The sequence below is a fragment of the Euprymna scolopes genome, chromosome 21 (genome assembly GCF_053919585.1).
Source record: "Euprymna scolopes isolate OS-2025 chromosome 21, ASM5391958v1, whole genome shotgun sequence".
Lineage (NCBI taxonomy): Eukaryota > Metazoa > Mollusca > Cephalopoda > Sepiida > Sepiolidae > Euprymna > Euprymna scolopes.
The window spans coordinates 109676585-109696584 of record NC_136502.1 but is presented as its reverse complement, the minus strand read 5'-3'; the positions used below and the strand labels follow the sequence as shown (position 1 = coordinate 109696584).

Genomic DNA, 20000 nt, shown 5'->3' with positions numbered 1-20000 from the left:
TTCCTTCTCATCAGAGGGTAGGAATTAGCAAAATGCGGGATCGGATTTTGCATGCATATATATATATATATATATATATATATATATATATATATATATATATAGGAAACTAGGCTGTCCTACTTGTTTTGTAGAGCTGTGTCAGCAGTTACAACGTAATATGAAAGCCAGAGTGAAGTTTAAAAGATCATTGTCTGATCCAATCCGAGTTGAAAACGGTGTGAGACAAGGTGATATACTTGCTCCTACATTATTTTTCATATATTTTGCTATGATGCAAGCGAATGCTTTTAATCTTTGCGACATTGGAGTGAAGTTTCGGTTTTGCACATCAGGTAAACTTTTTAACCTTAGACGTCTCAACGCAAAGTCGAAAACTTTTCAGAACCTTGTTCATGAACTTTTATATGCAGATGATGCAGACCTTGTTTCACATTCAGAAACAGACACACGAATGATTATGGACAAATTATGAGAGCCTGTAAAGCTTTTGGGCTTACCATCAACTCCAAGAAAACCTATGTTATGTATTCCTCTCCTATAGGAATGCCACATGTTGAACCAAGCATTTTGGTTAATAGTAAGAAGTTAAATATCACGGACAATTTTGTATATCTGAATAGTACGCTGAGTAAGGACTGTACACTTGATTCTGAGATAAATCACAGAATAGCCAAAGCTAGTTCATCTTTTGTCAACCTTGAGAAATGTGTGTGTTCAGATCAGGGAATCACATCAAAACAAAGCTAAATGTTTATAGAGCTTTTGCTACAATACTATATGAGTCAGACTTAGACAACATATAGAAAGCATTCAACATTGGCCTTCGGGCCAAGATCACAGTGTAGTATTTGTTCCGACAGATGCTGCAAGCAAAGACCAGCAAAGACCATATGTGGGGGTAACCCCACCTATCTGACCTTGGTCAATTTAGGGATCACCCTACAGACCAACAGTTACTATCCAGCTCCCATTTCCCACCTCTCGGGAGCTGGTCACCCCTTTCCCTCCCCCTCCCTCTCTCTCCACATTAAAAAACGGCCTTGTGCCTAATTTGCTCAGTGGGGAAGCAAATAAATACAACAGTGTAGTATTTGTTCTGATGCTACACTACACCTTTTCTGTCCTCGTTCAGTGGAGGAGAAATCCTCCATGACTGAGACAATTTTAATTTTTTCCTTTTTGGGGAGCTGGATTTTCCCCACATTAAAAACCGACCTTGTGTCTAACTCTGTCCTCGTGGGGAGGCAAGTAAATAGGAACATATAGAAGGCATCTCAAGTTATTGGAAAGGTTTCATGAAAGTTGTATTCGGAGAATACTTAATATTAACTGGAAGACTCTAACACTTGACACTGTAGTTCTTGAACGATCAAATAGTACAAGTATAGAAATGAAAATCATTCAAAATCAAATGATCTGAACTGAACACTTGGTTAGGATGGAGAACAAAAGACTTCCTAAACAACTGTTTTATGGCGAGATAGATAGGGGTAAAAGACCACAACTTGAAGCAAGAAAAAGGTTTAAGAATTCTCTGAAAAACAACTTGAAAATACTTGAGATGGATGTACATAACTGGGAATCCAAAACGAAAGATCGATCACTGTGAAGAAAAGCATCAGAAAAAGTTGTAAGATTTTTGAAGAGCAACATGGAGATCTTGCTGTCTTAAAACATGTTTTAAGAAAGCAGGACGAATATTTAATATCAGAGAAATTAAAACAGGAACTGAAGAGCACTGTATGTGGCAGATATCTTTTGTCAAAAGCTGTTTTTGTAAATCATCTGAAATCACACAATCAAAGACAGGAACGACAGTTTTATGAGGAGGCTTTAAAAGCACATCCGGCAACGCTAAGTTGTCATATTTGTGGTCTAATCTGCAAATCTAAAAGTGCCCTGACACGACATTAGAGGATTCACAATATTATCATGTGATTATCTTTCCAAGAAGGAAAGTTTTTATGTCACATATGTGTACTTTCATGTAGGACTAAAGCTGGATTAGAAAGACACCTACGTAATACAGACCCACAACACGAAACTGAAGAGATGGGAATCTTCTGTCAACAATAGCAACCATCTTATTATATAAAAGCGAAAATGTATGCATGTATGTATGTATGTGTGTTCGCTTTTTCTGTATGTCAACGAAAGGCTTTTTTCAGAGAAGTGGTCGCTCGCTTCTCAACTTTTAAAAACTTTTTATATCACATATAAATCGTAATATCTCACAGTTAACAACGAAGCTCGCCTGTCTATTTAATTTGCTCGATTTCGGGAAGCTAAATATTCAATATTTGTCGCTCGCCGCATGTGGGTTAGTCTTTTTCGTATAACATCTTGGGGTTCATCAGTAAATGAATACTATCCCGCAGTCAAACTTTACCTCATTAACTCATTAAAACGAGTACCTGCTAAATCCAAGTAATTAAATAAATTCAAACGTGTTTCCGTTAGCATCTTGCGGTGGAGCAATGGTTAACGTCGCACGTTTTTTTGTTTTTTTTCACACTTTAATTTACAACTTTGCCTCAAGGGTTCGGGTTCGATCCTCATACTTTTTTCTTTTTACCCCCACCCCCACCTCCAAACACCCGAGCAACGCTGGGTACTCCTCGCTAGTCATATATAATTCCATGTTAATATTTTCCAAAGGTAAAGCAACTAATGAGGTTTTAACGAGTTTAATGCAAGAGTGCTCAATACCAAAGAGTCATAATATTAGCAATATCGCCTGAAGAGGTCTCTAGTTACTTGTAACTGGTTGACCAAAGTATGCTCATAGATTGCTTAGCAACATATTAATGCTTATGTAAAACAAATGAAAAGTATATATATATATATATATATATATATATATATATATATATAGCAATGAAATCAAAAGGATGTACTGTTTACCTGATATACGCAATGGTACACTATAATCTAATATAAATACCAGTATTTATATATAGATAACTTAATCCCAACCGAATGAAAAAGCTCAATATGCAACAGAGAGTATAGCTTATTATAAGAGAAAGAAAATTAAAACTGTAAGTTGAACTTTACAATCAAAATTTATTTAAGCATAATTAAATCCAGTTTAATTATGCATATAGTCCGGTTGGAAAGATTTCAAAGCAGCCGAAATAATGGAAACTGTTTTTTTTCGGACAGGGCAGTAGCCCAAAGAGAAGCTGATCTTCAGTCAAATGGGATTGAAAAATAAAAAAAAGAAGAGAAAAACAGCAATTCATCAGATTGGACTTAATTTTGGACTCCATTCTCTCTAAAGAACTATTTAAAACGGTATGCTCATAGATTGTTTAGCAACATATTCATGCTTATGTAAAACAAATGAAAAGTATATATATATATATATATTACCGTTTTTTATCTGCTTAGTTACACATGTTTCGACCACCGAAATCGAATTAACGATACGATAATTTCGTCAGACATTACAGATATCTGTATGATATGACGAAGCAATTAGTTTAATGCAATCCTATTTAAATCTAACTTAGAAAATTGGAATTCTCCATTATATATATAATGCATAAAGTGCCATGCATTTAACAGCTATCCTGTTTTTAAATCCCCGAAACAGCTACATGGTAAGCAGCTGACGATCCCGTTTTCTATATACAAAACTTTAGTTAGGGTTTTCTCTTTTCATTTTTATATAGTTAAATTCTCTTTTATAATTGAAGAGTTTTGAGAAATCGGCTGATGCAAGTGCTAAGTTGATTTCTATTTAACAATTTTAGTTAAGGTTTTTTTTTTTCTCATTCTTATATAAATGAATTCTCTTTTGTAATTATAAACTGTTTAGAAGTCGGATTATGTAGGTGCTAAGTCTGCGAAAGGTTAAATTGAGTTTCTTTCTTTTTTTTTGCCGGGAATTTAAACTGCATTCTTTATTTTTATTTTTACATTTAAAATAATTTTTTTTACTCCAAACTTTTTAGACTATATATATATATATATATATATATATATAGATATATATATAGATATATATATATATATATATATAGATATATATATAGATATATATATAGAGAGATATATATATATATCATAATTTAGTAATTTAAATTTTATGACGTGAAATGGTTAAATTTCAAATCTAGAATTCTAGAATTGAGCAATTTTTATTTAACTGGGATTGTCTTTATAAAATATTACAGCCAATAATATTTTGTAAGATCAATAATCACTGGATTTCCATAACAGTAGATCTATTGCATTACATTATTCTGAAGTATATATATATATATATATATATATATATATATATATATATATATATATATATATATATGTGTATGTATATAAAATAAAAATTACAATTAAATTTATCAAAATGATCCAAGATCGTAAAAGTAAAGTATATTATAAATATTAAAGAATTAATATTTATAAAATTATCTCAGCCAGATGTAAAAGCTCGATAAAACCAAATAGGAAATAGAGCTTATAATATGAGCAAACAGTTAATAAAATATTTGAAATGAGTTGAAAACATATTTAATCTGAAAAGGAAACACTAGATAAATGGATAGTCCTTAATCCGCAGAGTTTCGAAGAAATACTTTCCTTCTCATCAGAGGGTAGGAATCAGCAAAATGCGGGATCGGATTTTGCATGCAGAAGTATTTGATGAAACAAACTGATGATAAAAATTCTGCATGCAAAATCCAATCCCGCATTTTGCTGATTCCTACCCTCTGATGAGAAGGAAAGTATTTCTTCGAAACTCTGCGGATTAAGGACTATCCATTTATTTAGTGTTTCCTTTTCAGATTAAATATGTTTTTAACTCATTTCAAAGTGTTTTTTAGCATATTTTATTAACTGTTTGCTCATATATATATACATATATATATATATATATATATATATATATATATATATGTATGTATATATATATATTAGTGATGGGACAATTACAATATTTTTCCTGATTCCGATACAATTACCGATTCCGTATAAAATTACTGATTCCAATTCTTTAAAAATCTCTTAATATTTAATTTTAAGATTGCTATTTTGCTTCGATTACCATAAAAACATAGACATGCGTATATTTTCTTAAACGTAAAGAAACATTGGGAGTTGGGATCTATAAATTGTAACTTTATTGGTAATTTAAAATCAATAAATATTTTTTTATTTTATTATTACTACAAGCAGTGGAAGATTTTGTTTTAAAGAAAATAAAATAAAATAGGTAATTAAAGGAATCGATTTCGGCATCGGAAAATAGGCATACATTTTTCAATTCCGATATCTCTAAAATTTCGATTTTTCCGATTGCAGATTTTGATTCCGATTAACGTCCCAACACTAATGTGGGTAAAACTGCCGACTATTAACGTGATGGTTTTAGGTTCAATCCTCGGCTAGGGAAAGATGCTAGTCTAGCCGCAATGATGAGTTGTGATACAGCGATACAGTACTTTATGTTGATGACTATATATATGTATATGTGTGTGTGTGTGTACATACACGTAAAGCAAATATGAACATACCCGTCGTTGACTGGGTTCAAAAACAGCTTACAGAAAATGGACTCTGATTTATGAAAGTATGATAGGTTATGAAAAGGAAGGGTTGTAAAGAGATAGCTTCGAATTTGGGGGTATCAAAACCAAAGCAAAATATGATGAAAGTAAAAAAAAAATAGATAAACCCCATAATTTATTATACCATACCTGAACACTTATCACAATATTCTGTGGATCTATATTAAAAAACCTTGTTAAACTTTGTGACATATTTCCATTCTATGGAGGTCAGGTGCGAACAAACAACCCATAATTTTATTATACCATATTTCTTCAAACTGAAACATAATTATCAAAGTATACTTACGCAGATAGATATGAAAAGTCTTTATTAAAGTCTGTGCCTATTTCCATTCTATGGAGGCCAGGCGCGAACGGAGACCCCACAATTTTATTATACCATCCCTATTTAAGTTAAAACATACCTATCAAAGTATTATTATGTACATCTATATCAAAAACCCTTGTAAACGTTTTTTTTTTTTTTTTCATTTTTTTATTTCCATACTTAGGGGACCAGGCGCGAACAATTTTTATGAATCACCGTTCTGCCGGATCAAACATACGCATTCCTGATCCTCGATACATCTTCTATCATTATATGTAATCAGTTTTTTTTAAATAGTCAACCATATAGGAGCCTATTCGTGACCAGACACACACACACACACACACACACACACACACACACACACACACAGATGTTCAGCTTTATATATATATATATATATATATATATATATATATATATATATAGTATGTTTATTAATACAAACATTATTGGCTACATATGTGCATACACTTTTCTGTGATGTCTCTTTTCATTTTTTTTCGATCTACATTGATCCATTTTAAATTGTATAAACAGAATTAGTCTTGAATTTGATTTTGAGAAGTATGGTTCGCTTAACGACGTAGTCTCTCTGAAAAGAGACGCTACAGAAACATGTATGCACATATGTAACCAATAATATTTGTAAAAATAAACATACTATAAACATGCTCTGTTTATTCATTGAGCACTTTTTTTTTTTTTTTTGGTAAACACAAGAGTTTCATTGGATGTATATCTAGGAAACTAAAAATATGTAACAAATTTATATATTTACCAGCAAGGAGACCCGACGTTGCCCGGGATTGAATGAGGACCAACGTGTTTTTATTGTCACCGAGATCGATGAAATCACCCATTTTTCAATCAAATCCATTGATTGCCTGCTCTAGTTGGGGACCCATCGCAGTGCACTCACTGGTAGAAAGCTTCACATGCCTTTTACAGTGACTTAGTTCACAACACACAGAAAACCTACTGTTGACTTTATAAATTATTTTTTTAGATATAATAACTTGAGTTTAAGTTTAAAATACAAAAGTCAACTATCATACTTCAGATGATTGAGGAAAAATATACCATACTTATCATTCTCCTGGGGAAGTCCTCCGAATATAGGGACGAAACGTTGAGAATTTTCTAAAGGGCTACAGGTTTTCTTTCCCTTTTTTTTTTCCATAATGTTATAATATAATACCTGCTTTTTATATATGTGTGTGTAGATGTATGTGCGTGTGTGTGTGTGTGTGTTATTTACACATAATGAAAGATAGCGAGGTGGGCATAAACAAATTCTTTAAGATAACAAAGATGGAGTAACGCAAGTCGTTCGACAAATAATCTTAAATAGAAAAAGATGAAGGAACGCAAAAAAATAATAAACACCTCCAAAGGCAAATCACACGAAAGAAACAACACCGAACAAAACAAACAACAAATGATAAAAAAAAAAAAAAGAACCTGTAGAATTAGTACTAATAGACTTCACTTCCTGGAGAGCGTTTTCTGGCTTCTTCCAAGATACCTCCATTTTTTTTTTTTTTTTTTTTTTTTTTGTGCCAATGAAAAGCTCGTTTTGTTGTCTAACTCCTTTTCGCTATCACTGAATAATTCTTTGTTACATTGGAAACAAATTTATTTTTCACTACTGTTTTGCAAAGGTTTCATTATCGGGGTTCTTTTATTTATTTTTTTTAATATCAATTGAAGTTTTTTGTTTGTTTTTTTTTTTGTTTTTTTTTGGGGGGGGGCTGTTTTTTTTTGGTTGTTTCTTTATTTTTGGTTGTTTTTTTTAACATTATTATTCTTTTTATTATTAATGTTGTTTCATCTCTCGTTGGGTCCTTTCCTTCAAATCCAACGAGGATTGTCGCTACTATTATTTCTAAATGTATTGTTCAAGAGATTTTAATTTTAATTCTTTTGCGCAGAACACAAAACAAAACAAAAATCTGAGCTTTTTTTTTTTTTTTTTTTTTTTTTTTTTTTTTTTCTGCACGATCGTTCTAATATTACAATATTTCATGTTGTCTCTGTGATTCACAGGAAATAGGAGGAACGTCTTGTGGGAGAGATACTGAACACAAACAATTTATGAACCCAGATTGTCACAGTGAAAGAGAAGATGGTTGGAGTGAAGGAGACTCAAGGCATAGTCGAGAGGGACCAGGCAAGTAACACACACACACACACACACACACACACGTAAACATACATCACACACATACACATACATCACACATACACATGCACACACACATACACACACACACACACACACACACACACACAAAGTTTTTTTTTAGATCGACAACTAATTTTCTTCAATCGAAAATTTGTCAACTTTGAGATCAGTTTGGTTTGGCAATTCATCATATGGTTCCAGCAAAAAAAAAAAAAAAGAAGAAAAAAAAAGACTTCGATGTCCTTTTCTCTTCCTTGCAACCTCTTTCCCACAAAAGAGACGTCGCTAGCTTGTTTCTGCTTTGTCGTTATTTTCGTGGCAAGTGTTCGTCTGAGATCCAATCACCAAACTTTCACGAAAAACACTCGTCTAACTGAAACCACTATCAATAATTCCCCCACTCTTTATTTGTGATTAAATCTAAACAAAGATTCCATGAACAAAGTTTCTTTCTTGGAACTCTCTTCTATTTCCTTGCTTTCCAGCTGACTATAATATGATCGTCTTCAAGTCCAACGTAAACAAATTCTTTATGAGCCATTCATTTAAGTAATCCAATTTATCAAATTTCCACTACTAACGATTACTATGATGTTGCCCCATTGACTACAGTACACTCATTAACCCTTATCCTCGAGTGGCCTCCGGGCCTTGATAAGTGGCTACTCAATCTATTGGGTATTTAGTTATCTCTCACTGCAAGAACTGTTGTACCAGAGTCGGAAATTGGGAGTGTGAAGTCATCGCCCCCGAAGAGCGGTACTTTCACCTGCAGAAAATGCCTGGTCAGCCTCGTCGGCATTCCTGGTAAGGGTGTCTTAGATGATTAGCAATAACCTAATCCCTTCTTAAAAAGAGAGGGCAAAGCCTGGGAGGGTAAATATTGGACCTCTAGATTAAGCCATACATGCGTGAGTCACGGGACCATATATGCAAAATTATATTTAAAATTATAAATGCCAAAAAATTAATCTTTGAAATAAGCCACATATTTGTATGATAAAACATATTTTGCTGTGATTTAATTTGATTTAAGGTTCGCCGCTTCTAAAAACACCTATATATATATATATATATATATATATATATATATATATATATATATATATATATGGTTGCGACAAAAAGAAACTCCGCACTTATCATTTTTTTCAAAAACCGAAAATTTAAGCTAAATTGATTATAACGTTCTACCCTCCCCCAACCATAATAATAATGTAATTTATACATTTAAATGTAGTTGCAGTGCTGACTACGTGGGTCGGGCGTCGTTAAGACTTGATATCAGAGTCCAACAGCGCGTACCTAGCAAAATCAGGAATGAAACTTACCGACCAACAGACGTTCTTATTAACACACCTGGGTCTTCTATCTACAGCTGAACATTTGCTTAAAAACCTGACATGTGCCATGAACTTTAGCACGGACTCGTTCACTATTCTGAGTCATGGTTATTTCACCTATGACCTGAAGATTTTGGAGACTATTCAAGTTCGTTTGAAGAAACCTTCTCTCTGCAAGCAGAGGGAATCTCTCTTAGGTTTGAATGTGATCAATCTGTAGGTGATATCATACGTTTCTGTATTTTAGACATTCAGTGTATCCCGTTTTTTGGGAGTTTTTTTAGTACACTATATTGCTGTTTTTTTTTTTTTTTTAATGTATTGCCTCCTATTTTATTTCAAACGCACCGTCGCTCATTTTACTCGATTTTATCAATGAAAAAAGGAAATCCCTCGAGCAAGCTTATGAAGGTGAGAGCGAAACCGGTCTGCTGGCCTCCCCTGTAATTTTTTTTTCATTTACCACTTTTTATCCTGAACATCAAAATGATGCTTCCTGTCATGATTGTAATAATGAAATTTGTACCCCGTGTAAAATTATGATATATATATATATATATATATATATATATATATATATATATATATATATATATATATATATACATATACATATATATCTGATGAGAAGGAGAGTGTTTCTTCAAAACTCCGCGGATTAAGGACTATCCACTTATCTTGTGCTTCCTTTTTAAAATTAAATATGTTTTTAACTCTTTTTCAAGATGTCTTGTTTTATTAATCATTTGTTCATATTATAAGCTCTATTTCCTTTTCGGTTTTATTGAGCTTTTACATCTGGTTGAGATTACTTTACTTGTAAATATTAATTCTTTAATATTTATAATATATTTTAAGTTTACCATTTTGATTACCTTGGTTAACTTATTGTAATTTATATATATATATATATATATATATATATATATATATATATATATATATATATATAAGAACTCAATAAAGTTAGGATTACTTTATAAATATTAAGTCTTAAATATTTATAATATACTATGAGTTTGCTATTTTGGATTATCTTGGTAAACTTAATTGTAATTCTTATTTCACACACACACACATATATATATATATATATATATATATATATATATATATATATATATATATATATGTGTGTGTGTGTGTGTGTGTGTGTGTGTGTGTGTGTGTGTGTGAGAACAAGATAACTGATGCTGAAAAAAAATCGAATAAATTACAATATTTTTTGATACATCAAAAAAATGTAAACAAGGAATTATAATAAAGAAAAATCCTTAACCCATCAATTTTCAAAGAGAATAAAAATTAGTAAAAAGAAAAAAAAACGCGTATTTTTGATGGATTAATAAAAATTGTAATTTATACAGTTTTTATTTTTCATCGCTGATTATTTTGGTTTTTATTTGCTCTATCTATCTATTGAGCTTTCTATTATGTTGATAGATTGCAATATAAAGATAATACTTACCTTTGTGTAATTTTAATTATATTATATATATATATAATAGAATAAGTTAAGATTATATATATATATATATATATATATATATATATATATATATATATATATATATATAAAGCTGAATGACTGTGAGTGTGTGTGTGTGTGGTCACGAATAGGCTCCTATATGGTTGACTATTTTAAAAAACTGATTACATATAATGATAGACGATGTATCGAGACACAGGAATGGGTATGTTTAATCTGGCAGAACGGTGGTTCATTAAAATTGTGAGATCTGCGTTCGCGCCTGGTCCCCGACGTATGGAAATAAAAAATTTAACAATTGAAAAAAAAAAACGTTTATAAGTGTTCTTCATATAGATGTACATAAGAATACTTTGATGAGTATGTTTTAATTTAAATATGGATGGTATAATAAAATTGTGGGTCTGTGTTCGCGCCTGACCTCCATAGAATGGAAATAGGCACAAACTTTAATAAAGACTTTTCATATCTATCTGCGTAAGTATACTTTGATAATTATGTTTCAGTTTGAAGAAATATGGTATAATAAAATTATGGGGTGTTCGTTCACACCTGACCTCCATAGAATGGAAATATGCCACAATGTTTAACAAGGTTTTTTAATATAGATCCACAGAGTATTGTGATAAGTGTTTCAGTGTGAACAGGTATGGTATAATAAATTATGGGGTTTATCTATTTTATTTTTACTTTCATCATATTTTGCTTTGGTTTTGATACTCCCAAATTCGAAGCTATCTCTTTACAACACTTCTTTTTCATAACCTATCATACTTTCATAAATCAGAGTCAATTTTCTTTAGGCTGTTTTTGAACCCAGTCAACGACGGGTACTTTTGCTAGTATATATATATATATATATATATATATATATATATAGATATAGATATATATATATATAAGAATAACAGTATAGTTACATTCCAAGATCTAAATATTTATGTTTCGTACAAAAAATCTCCTCCAGCATATTAAAATTTCTGCATATTTTTTAAAGATCCGTTTCGTTTTGTAGAAACAAACAGTTATTATTATGTCAATACCCTCTCTTTTCAGCGCATATACTCTTTGGAAAAATTATTGTTTATTGACATAATAATAACCGTTCTTTTCTGCATGACGGAATGAATCTGTAAAAAATGTAGTGAAATTTTAACATGCTGGCAGAGCTGTTTTCATGAAAAATAGATATTTGAATCTTGGAATGTAGCTATATTTTTATTCTTTTATATATGCTCTGTTGTAATGTTTTACATATATTGAGCTTCTAAACAGAAAGGATTGGTATATACAGAAAGTGAAATATAATTGGGAAAACATATTTTACCACACACATACACACACATTATATATATATATGTGTGTGCGTGTGTGTGTGTATGGCCTTGCAAAGCTACAGGGGGACAACCAAGACAAACGTGTCTGTAGGTACAAAAGAATAATTATTGTTTATATATATATATATAATAAATTCCACAGCTAAATAACGTCGCAGCCCACAAGATCCATGACAGTCAAAGAACCGGTAGTTCAAGACTGAAGTTGGACTTCCGGTTCTTTAACTGTCATGGCTCTTGTGGGCTGCGGCGTTGTTTGGCTGTGGAATTTATTATATACAATCTCTCACATTCTGAAAATCATATATATATATATATATATATATATATATATATATATATATATATATATATATAATCTGTGGAAATATTCTTTAGTCACTTATATTTCCTTTTTAAATATACCAATCCTTATGTAAGAAGCTCAATGTAATTACAGAGCATATAATGAATAAATGAAAAAAGTCTATATTCCAAATTTCATGATGTTGACCATCTTACAATCTATTCCTTTAATTCAGTTGACATTTACAACTCTTGACATTATCTGTTTCGTAGCACAAAATCAATCATTTAATTATTATATCAATCAGTGAATCTATTTTGCCCTTAACTCATCAGAAGAAATAGCAGTAATCAATACACCAAAGGAAATAAAATGCGTTTGAACATGATTAAAAAATCCGAAAATTGGAAGAGAAGTTGTAAATGCCTTATAGTTTTCTTTCATTACACTATTCTGATTGGTATAATAACTAAGTGATTGCTTTTGTGCTACGAAACAGATGCTGTCAAGAATTATAAGTGTCAACTGAATTAAAGGAATAAATTGTAAGATCATCAACATAATGAAATTTGGAATATAGACTTTGTCATTTACTCATTATATATATATATATCGCATAACCCTGAAGGATCCTAGAGTGGATGAAACGCGGAATATTCAGTGTAGCTTAATCGCCATATACATTTTATAGCTTACTAACTAGCTCTACCTACGCATTGAGCACTGTTGAAGTAAATACTTAAAGTTTACGCATAAATTTCGTATATTAATTTATGTGAGTAAATGAAGTAGTTATATATAAGCAGAAAGAGAGAGTGAGAGAGAGAGAAACACAACACAGGAGTTACCACAGCCGAGGTCGGCGGCCTCGCCACAGCCCAATAAAAGAGTGATAAAAATTGAACATTCCAATGAATAGTAGACACTTACACGTTTCCACCCCTTGGGAACTCTTCAAATGAACAACGAAAATGCTATTTTTACATCTCCAACACATTTGAAAATAATTTCTGAAGAGGACGTTTCACAGAACGTCTGAAACGCGTTAAAAACAATTTCAATGATTTAAAAACATTATTACAATGATCCAAACATAATTTTCAATGAAAAACCAAGACACGGAATAATAAAATAATGTTAAAAAATAAACATTGTTGATGAATACCCGCTTATATATATATATATATATATATATATATATATATATATATATATATATATATATATATATATATATATATATCGATAAATGCTATATATATATGTAAATGCTAAATATATATATATAAATGCTAAGTACATATATATAAATACTATATATGTATATATACATATATATATATATATATATATATATATATATACATATATAGATATGAATAGATAGATAGATAGATAGATAGATAGATAGATAGATAGATAAATGGTAAATAAAAATTTTAATATTCATGAACATATATTTTTCATTACGTGACGAGTACAAGGAAGAGACAAACTGGCTACGTAATATCGACTTTTTATGCAAGTTGAATAATGATTAACCAAGCATGATATAGTATTTAAAAACTTTTGTTTTATTTACGCTATTGCTTTTTTTTTTATTTCAATAAATATTCTATTAATCCATAGCAATAAAACAGTAGATGTATGTGTGTGTAAATATTTAACCGATAAAGTCTTAAACTATTGGTCACATAACACTGAAATTAACAGGAAATAGTAATCACACACCAAGGATGGTTTATAACGAATAAATTCTTTGTTTGGATGGATGAATAACGCATACAGAAATATGTCGGCAAGTTTAAATGTAAAATGTTCATTTCAACTTGCTGATATATTTCTATTACTTTTACGCATGCGCAAATTCATTCATAGCTTGAAGTGGTTTGATTTGAAATATTTCTTACCTATCTCACAGTAGCTCAAACGGTGGGGAATGCAGCTGGAGTGCTAAATTTTTGGTTTCGATTCTAGCTGATGGCACTCAAGTCATATAATTTTTTTTTTAATTTTTCAAATCACTACTATATATTAGGTACAATATAATAATCAATAGAAAAATGGTTTTATAAAACAAAATATCATATTTAAGCGTATTTTAACGACCGGGCAATGTCGGGCACCTTGCTAGTTATTTTTATAAAGCTCTATCTGAAAGAATCTTGAGCTTTGTTAATCTGCAAGGTCTAGTGTCTTGAATCGGCTCGGTTCTGGCGTTCGTGCTGTTATTATTACATATATACAATAACAGATGTTATTGTGAGAGTAGATGGGAGGTCGGTTGCAGAAATAGCAGGGATCTCATTTTCCATTATTCCATTGACACGCGCGCACACGTACCGTGCATATTTATATGTATTTTAGCATACAAAATACTCATGTTTGTGTGCTTTCAATTCTCTAAAAAAAAAAAAAAAACAACAACGCACACAGCAAGGAATGGCGGAAGGCGTGTGTGCGTCGGGGGGGGGGGACAACAGAAAGATCCAATAATGATTGTTAAATAAAACAAATAAAAAAAAACAGGAGAAGAGAAAGGGAAAAAAGTATAGCATAAGCAAAGGTGGTGGTGGTGGTGGAGTATGTGCAAGAAAAAATGAGTCAGTAAGTGAGTGAGATAGAAAGAGGGTGGAGGAGGGGACAAGTTATTGACAAAAAAACCTCAAAGAGTTTTAAATAAAGGAAACAAAGAACGACAGTTTTTTTTTTTTGCGAGGAGGGGGGAATTTTTTATTTATCCCCCCCCCCTTCCATTATTGTGTTGAGATGATTTCACTGTTTCCTTTTTTTTCAGCTTCTGCTCATATTAGGCATTCTTAAATATAAATAAACTATATATATACATATATATATATATATATATATATATATATATATACATATATATATACATCGTAGCTTTTATGGATACATTCCTATTTGCTATAAATATTGGCTCTCTCTCACTCTCTCACTTTCTCTCTCTCTCTCTCTCTCTCTCTATATATATATATATATATATATATATATATATATATATACATATATAACCTTGCTCTCCTCTTCTGATGAGAAGTATCAAGCTTTGAAATACCATGGTCTCAAGAATTTTCTTTATAGGTCATATGTTTTCTCTTAGTGGTTTGATGATTAAACGGGGTTCATTTAAGTTTGAACTGTCATCAATTGTTCTTTATATAACAAACAAATGACAAACGTCTTTGGTTCCAATTTCCAGATGCTGACTACCTTACAATTTATTCTTTTAATTACGTTTGCATTCACAGCAACTGTTTTGGAGCCAAAATCATTCATTTAATCATTAATCAATAAATCTATTCTGCCCTTAACTCATTAGAAGAAATAGCAACTATCAATTCATTAAAAGAAAATAAAATACATTTTGGGCATGATTATAATATCCGAAAATTGAAAGAGAAGTTGTAATTACCATATATTTTATCTTTTATTACGCCATTATTTTTTAAAGGTGAAATATAATTTTTTAAAAATCATATTTCCACAGATATATATATATATATATATATATATATATATATATATATATATATATATATATATATATATATAACACTAGCAAAAGTACCCGTCGTTGACTGGGTTCAAAAACAGCCTACAGAAAATGGACTCTGATTTATGAAAGTATGATAGGTTATGAAATGGAAGGGTTGTAAAGAGATAGCTCCGAATTTGGGAGTATCAAAACCAAAGCAAAATATGATGAAAGTAAAAATAAAATAGATAAACGCCATAGTTTATTATACCTTACCTGTTCACACTGAAACACTTATCACAATACTCTGTGGATCTATATTAAAAAACCTTGTTAAACATTGTGGCATATTTCCATTCTATGGAGGTTAGGTGCGAACGAACACCCCCATAATTTTATTATACCATATTTCTTCAAACTGAAACATAATTAGCAAAGTATACTTACGCAGATAGATATGAAAAGTTTTTATTAAAGTTTGTGCCTATTTCCATTCTATGGAGGCCAGGCGCGAACGCAGACCCCACAATTTTATTATAGCATCCCTATTTAAGTTAAAACATACTTATCAAAGTATTCTTATGTACATCTATATCAAAAACACTTGTAAACGTTTTTTTTTATTTTTAAATTTTTTACTTCCATACTTTGTGGACCAGGCGCGTATGCAGACCCCACAATTTTAATGAATCATCATTATGCCAGATCAAACATACCCATTCCTGTGTCTCGATACATCTTCTATCATTATATGTGATCAGTTTTCTATAATAGTCAACCATATAGGAGCCTATTCGTGACCAGACACACACACAGAGGTTCAGCTTTATATATATATATATATATATATATATATATATATATATATATATATATATATATATAATTATTTACTATGATAATTATTAAATACCTACAGACACTAGTGTTTCCTCCTTTTGGGAATCATCAGTGCAGGGTGTCACAATTAACACCAGTTGATAGATTCGAACCTGGTGACACAAGCTATCTCTGGCTTGATTAACAAGAACCGGTACTGCAAGAAATGCTGTTGAATTTTAACATTTATTTTTTAAATGCTTTTTAACGTCTATCAGAGTGATCGAATCATTATATGATGATCTGCCTATAGTTTTTCATCCGTGCGGGAATCACCAGTGCAGAGTGCCATTATTAACACCAGTCAATAGATGGTGACAGATGGTGACCTGGTGACAGAAGCCATCCCTGGCTTCATTAACAAGGACCTAATCCATTCGGCTATCGTTAACTATTATGTTTGTGTGTGTGTGTGTGTGTGTGTGTGTGTGTGTGTGTGTGTGTGTGTGTGTGTGTGTGTGTTAAACAATGTAGTCGTATTACAGATGAGAGTGTTAAAGTATAGATTTAAGTTTCTATCAGTAGTACATGGTTACTGAGAATGATCACATGGAAATATGTACATAAGCAGTGCAGAGAGAGTAACTAGAAAGTAGTACAGGGAAAAATTAAAAATATTAAGATATGTAAAAACATACTAAATTGTAAAAGTGAAATAAACACAAATTGTAGACATGAAATAACTTATACTTTATGATAACTACTAAAATGATAAATAGAGTGAATTGAAACGTTTAATAAGTTTTTTTTTAAGTTGGAAAAAATGTCCTAAGCGCTTCTAAAGACGTAACATAGATTTTTTATATATATTACACGGGTCGTTCCAAAAGTAAAGTCTCCTATATTTTTAACTCAAAAAGTTGAAGAGTTAAGAAGATGGGAGTAGTACCATTAAAATGACCGACCTTTTGTGTTCCCAACTATCAATCAACTGAGACAAAACATAGTTGAACAATAATGATTGAAACTTGGTGGAAAATAAAGCATAGACTTAATGACCTCTCCTCTTAAATGATCAAATTCTACCCAATTTTCACGATTACCGATCATCTTCTATTATTTAAATCTCACCTGTCTGTTTAAATGTATGTATGTATGTATTACTGTTGGGATGGAGAGGGCTCCCGTAAGCCGTGGCGAAGGCAACCTTTCTAGGAGAAGCAAATCTCTGATTTAAAAAACCATAAAGCGGAAGACCAGTACCCGCATTAAGCTGGTCTGCAGTTTAATTTGTTGCTGGCTATCTTGCTCTTGCTTGTTACTGGATCTCAACATTTTGAACCGAGAGAGAGACTTAGCTGTCAAAGCTAAGACTCTGTAACATCATCTTTGTATAGATACTCCCTCGGGTATTTGGGCTCATGGATTTTAAATGTCTGAGGGAGTGGCACTCGTCTGACAAGACGTTGCAATCATCATGTATTACTGTACTACCTGCCTCATGGTCGGGTCACCGGAGACTAAACTTGTTTCCCACCAGACTTGTTTGGTGAGGAGGGTAGCTAGTCTCCCTGAAGGATTAAAAATAAGACCTTCCAAAGGGTGAATGAACCCTTTTTCGGGGTCAACGGTTAACTAGCACCGTGGGTGTTTGTGTGTGTTGGGGTGCAGAGGGCTCCCGTAAGCTGTGCTGAAGGCAACCTTTCTAGGAGAAGCAAATCTCTGATTTAAAAAACCATAAAACGGGAGACCAGTACCCGCATTAAGCTGGTCTGCAGTTTAACTTGTTGCTGGCTATCTTGCTCTTGCTTGTTGCTGGATCTCAACATTTTGAACCAAGAGAGAGACTTAGCTGTCGTACAAAGCTAAGACTCTGTAACACCATCTTTGTACAGATACTCCTTCAGGCATTTGTCTATTAAAATGATCCTGTGGCGATGGAAGTCATTTTTGGGCTCATGGACTTTAAGTGTCTGAGGGAGTGGCACTCGTCTGGCAAGACGTTGCAATCATCATGTATGTATGTATGTATGTATGTATGTATGTATGTCTGCCTAAAACTTTCAACAGAGGCAACGGATTTTCACGGGATCGGTATCGTTTTGAAACTCGATCTTTCGGACGACAAATATAAAAAAAATTGGCTAAAAACATTAATTCTTTCACCCTCAACTGGGCACTTTTCTACACGGAGGTGTCGCTTTTTTTCGCCGATATTTTCGAGTCATCGCCTCTTTTCGATGGACTAGCCTTAATTTAAACATTCGTCACTTTCGGTTTGGAGATGTACGCAACGCCAAAGATTTCACATTTTTTTTTTTTTCACGTTATTTTCCTCCTTCGCGGTACGGGTTCAAGCCTGCCTACCTACTACCATTTTTTTTTTTTTTTTGCTCCACACACACCTCCAACCACCCAGGCAACGCCGGGCACACAGGCTAGTCACATTATATAAAATGTCTCACTGGCCACCTGAGACTCAATAACTTATCCTCGAGTGGCGTTTGGGCCTTGATAAGTGGTGATCCATTAGTAAAAAAAAATAAAAGGAATAAAAACCATTTCATTAATTGGTTTAGTTTATCTAATACAATTTGTCTGTCTCTTCAATTTTTCTTTTGGATTAGTTGACGTTAAAGATTTATACAAATTCAATTATTTGTTTGGCTTGTCGGTCGCACGTTTTGGATTATCTAATGTTGAAACACTATACATATTATAAACAATTTAATTATTTGCAATTTATTTTTATTTGGCTTGTCTGTTACATGTTTTGGGTTATCTAATGTCGAAACTCTATACATATTATAAACAATTTAATTATTTGCAATTTATTTTTATTTGGCTTGTCTGTTACATGTTTTGGGTTATCTAATGTCGAAACTCTATACATATTATAAACAATTTCTTTGTTTGTTTGCCGGGTATATGTTTTGAATTATTTAATGTTTAAACTATATATTTATTATAAACAATGTCTTTATTTGTTTGTCTTGTCTGTTATACGACATATCAACTCTATTTTATGTTATTTAATGTCAGTGAATAAAACCTACCATCCAACTTTCGATCTATTTAACCCTTATCCTCAAGTGGCTTTTGTGCCTTGATAACCAATTAGGAAGAAAAAATTAAAAATTAAAAAATAAT

At 31.7% G+C, this 20000-nt stretch overlaps 1 protein-coding gene across 6 annotated transcripts in view; it reads left to right on the top strand.

The window, feature by feature from the left end:
* LOC145242983 (protocadherin-17-like) overlaps nucleotides 1-20000 on the top strand; it is a 155606-nt gene that overhangs the window by 130209 nt on the left and 5397 nt on the right. For 3 of the 6 annotated variants that reach the window (XM_080106098.1, XM_080106100.1, XM_080106099.1), the window contains one exon: nucleotides 7942-8065. The exons of the other annotated variants lie outside the window; for them this stretch is intronic. In XM_080106098.1, coding sequence (XP_079962224.1) covers nucleotides 7942-8065 — 124 coding nt within the window. The remainder of the gene's footprint in view (nucleotides 1-7941; nucleotides 8066-20000) is intronic. 6 annotated transcript variants of the gene reach the window in all.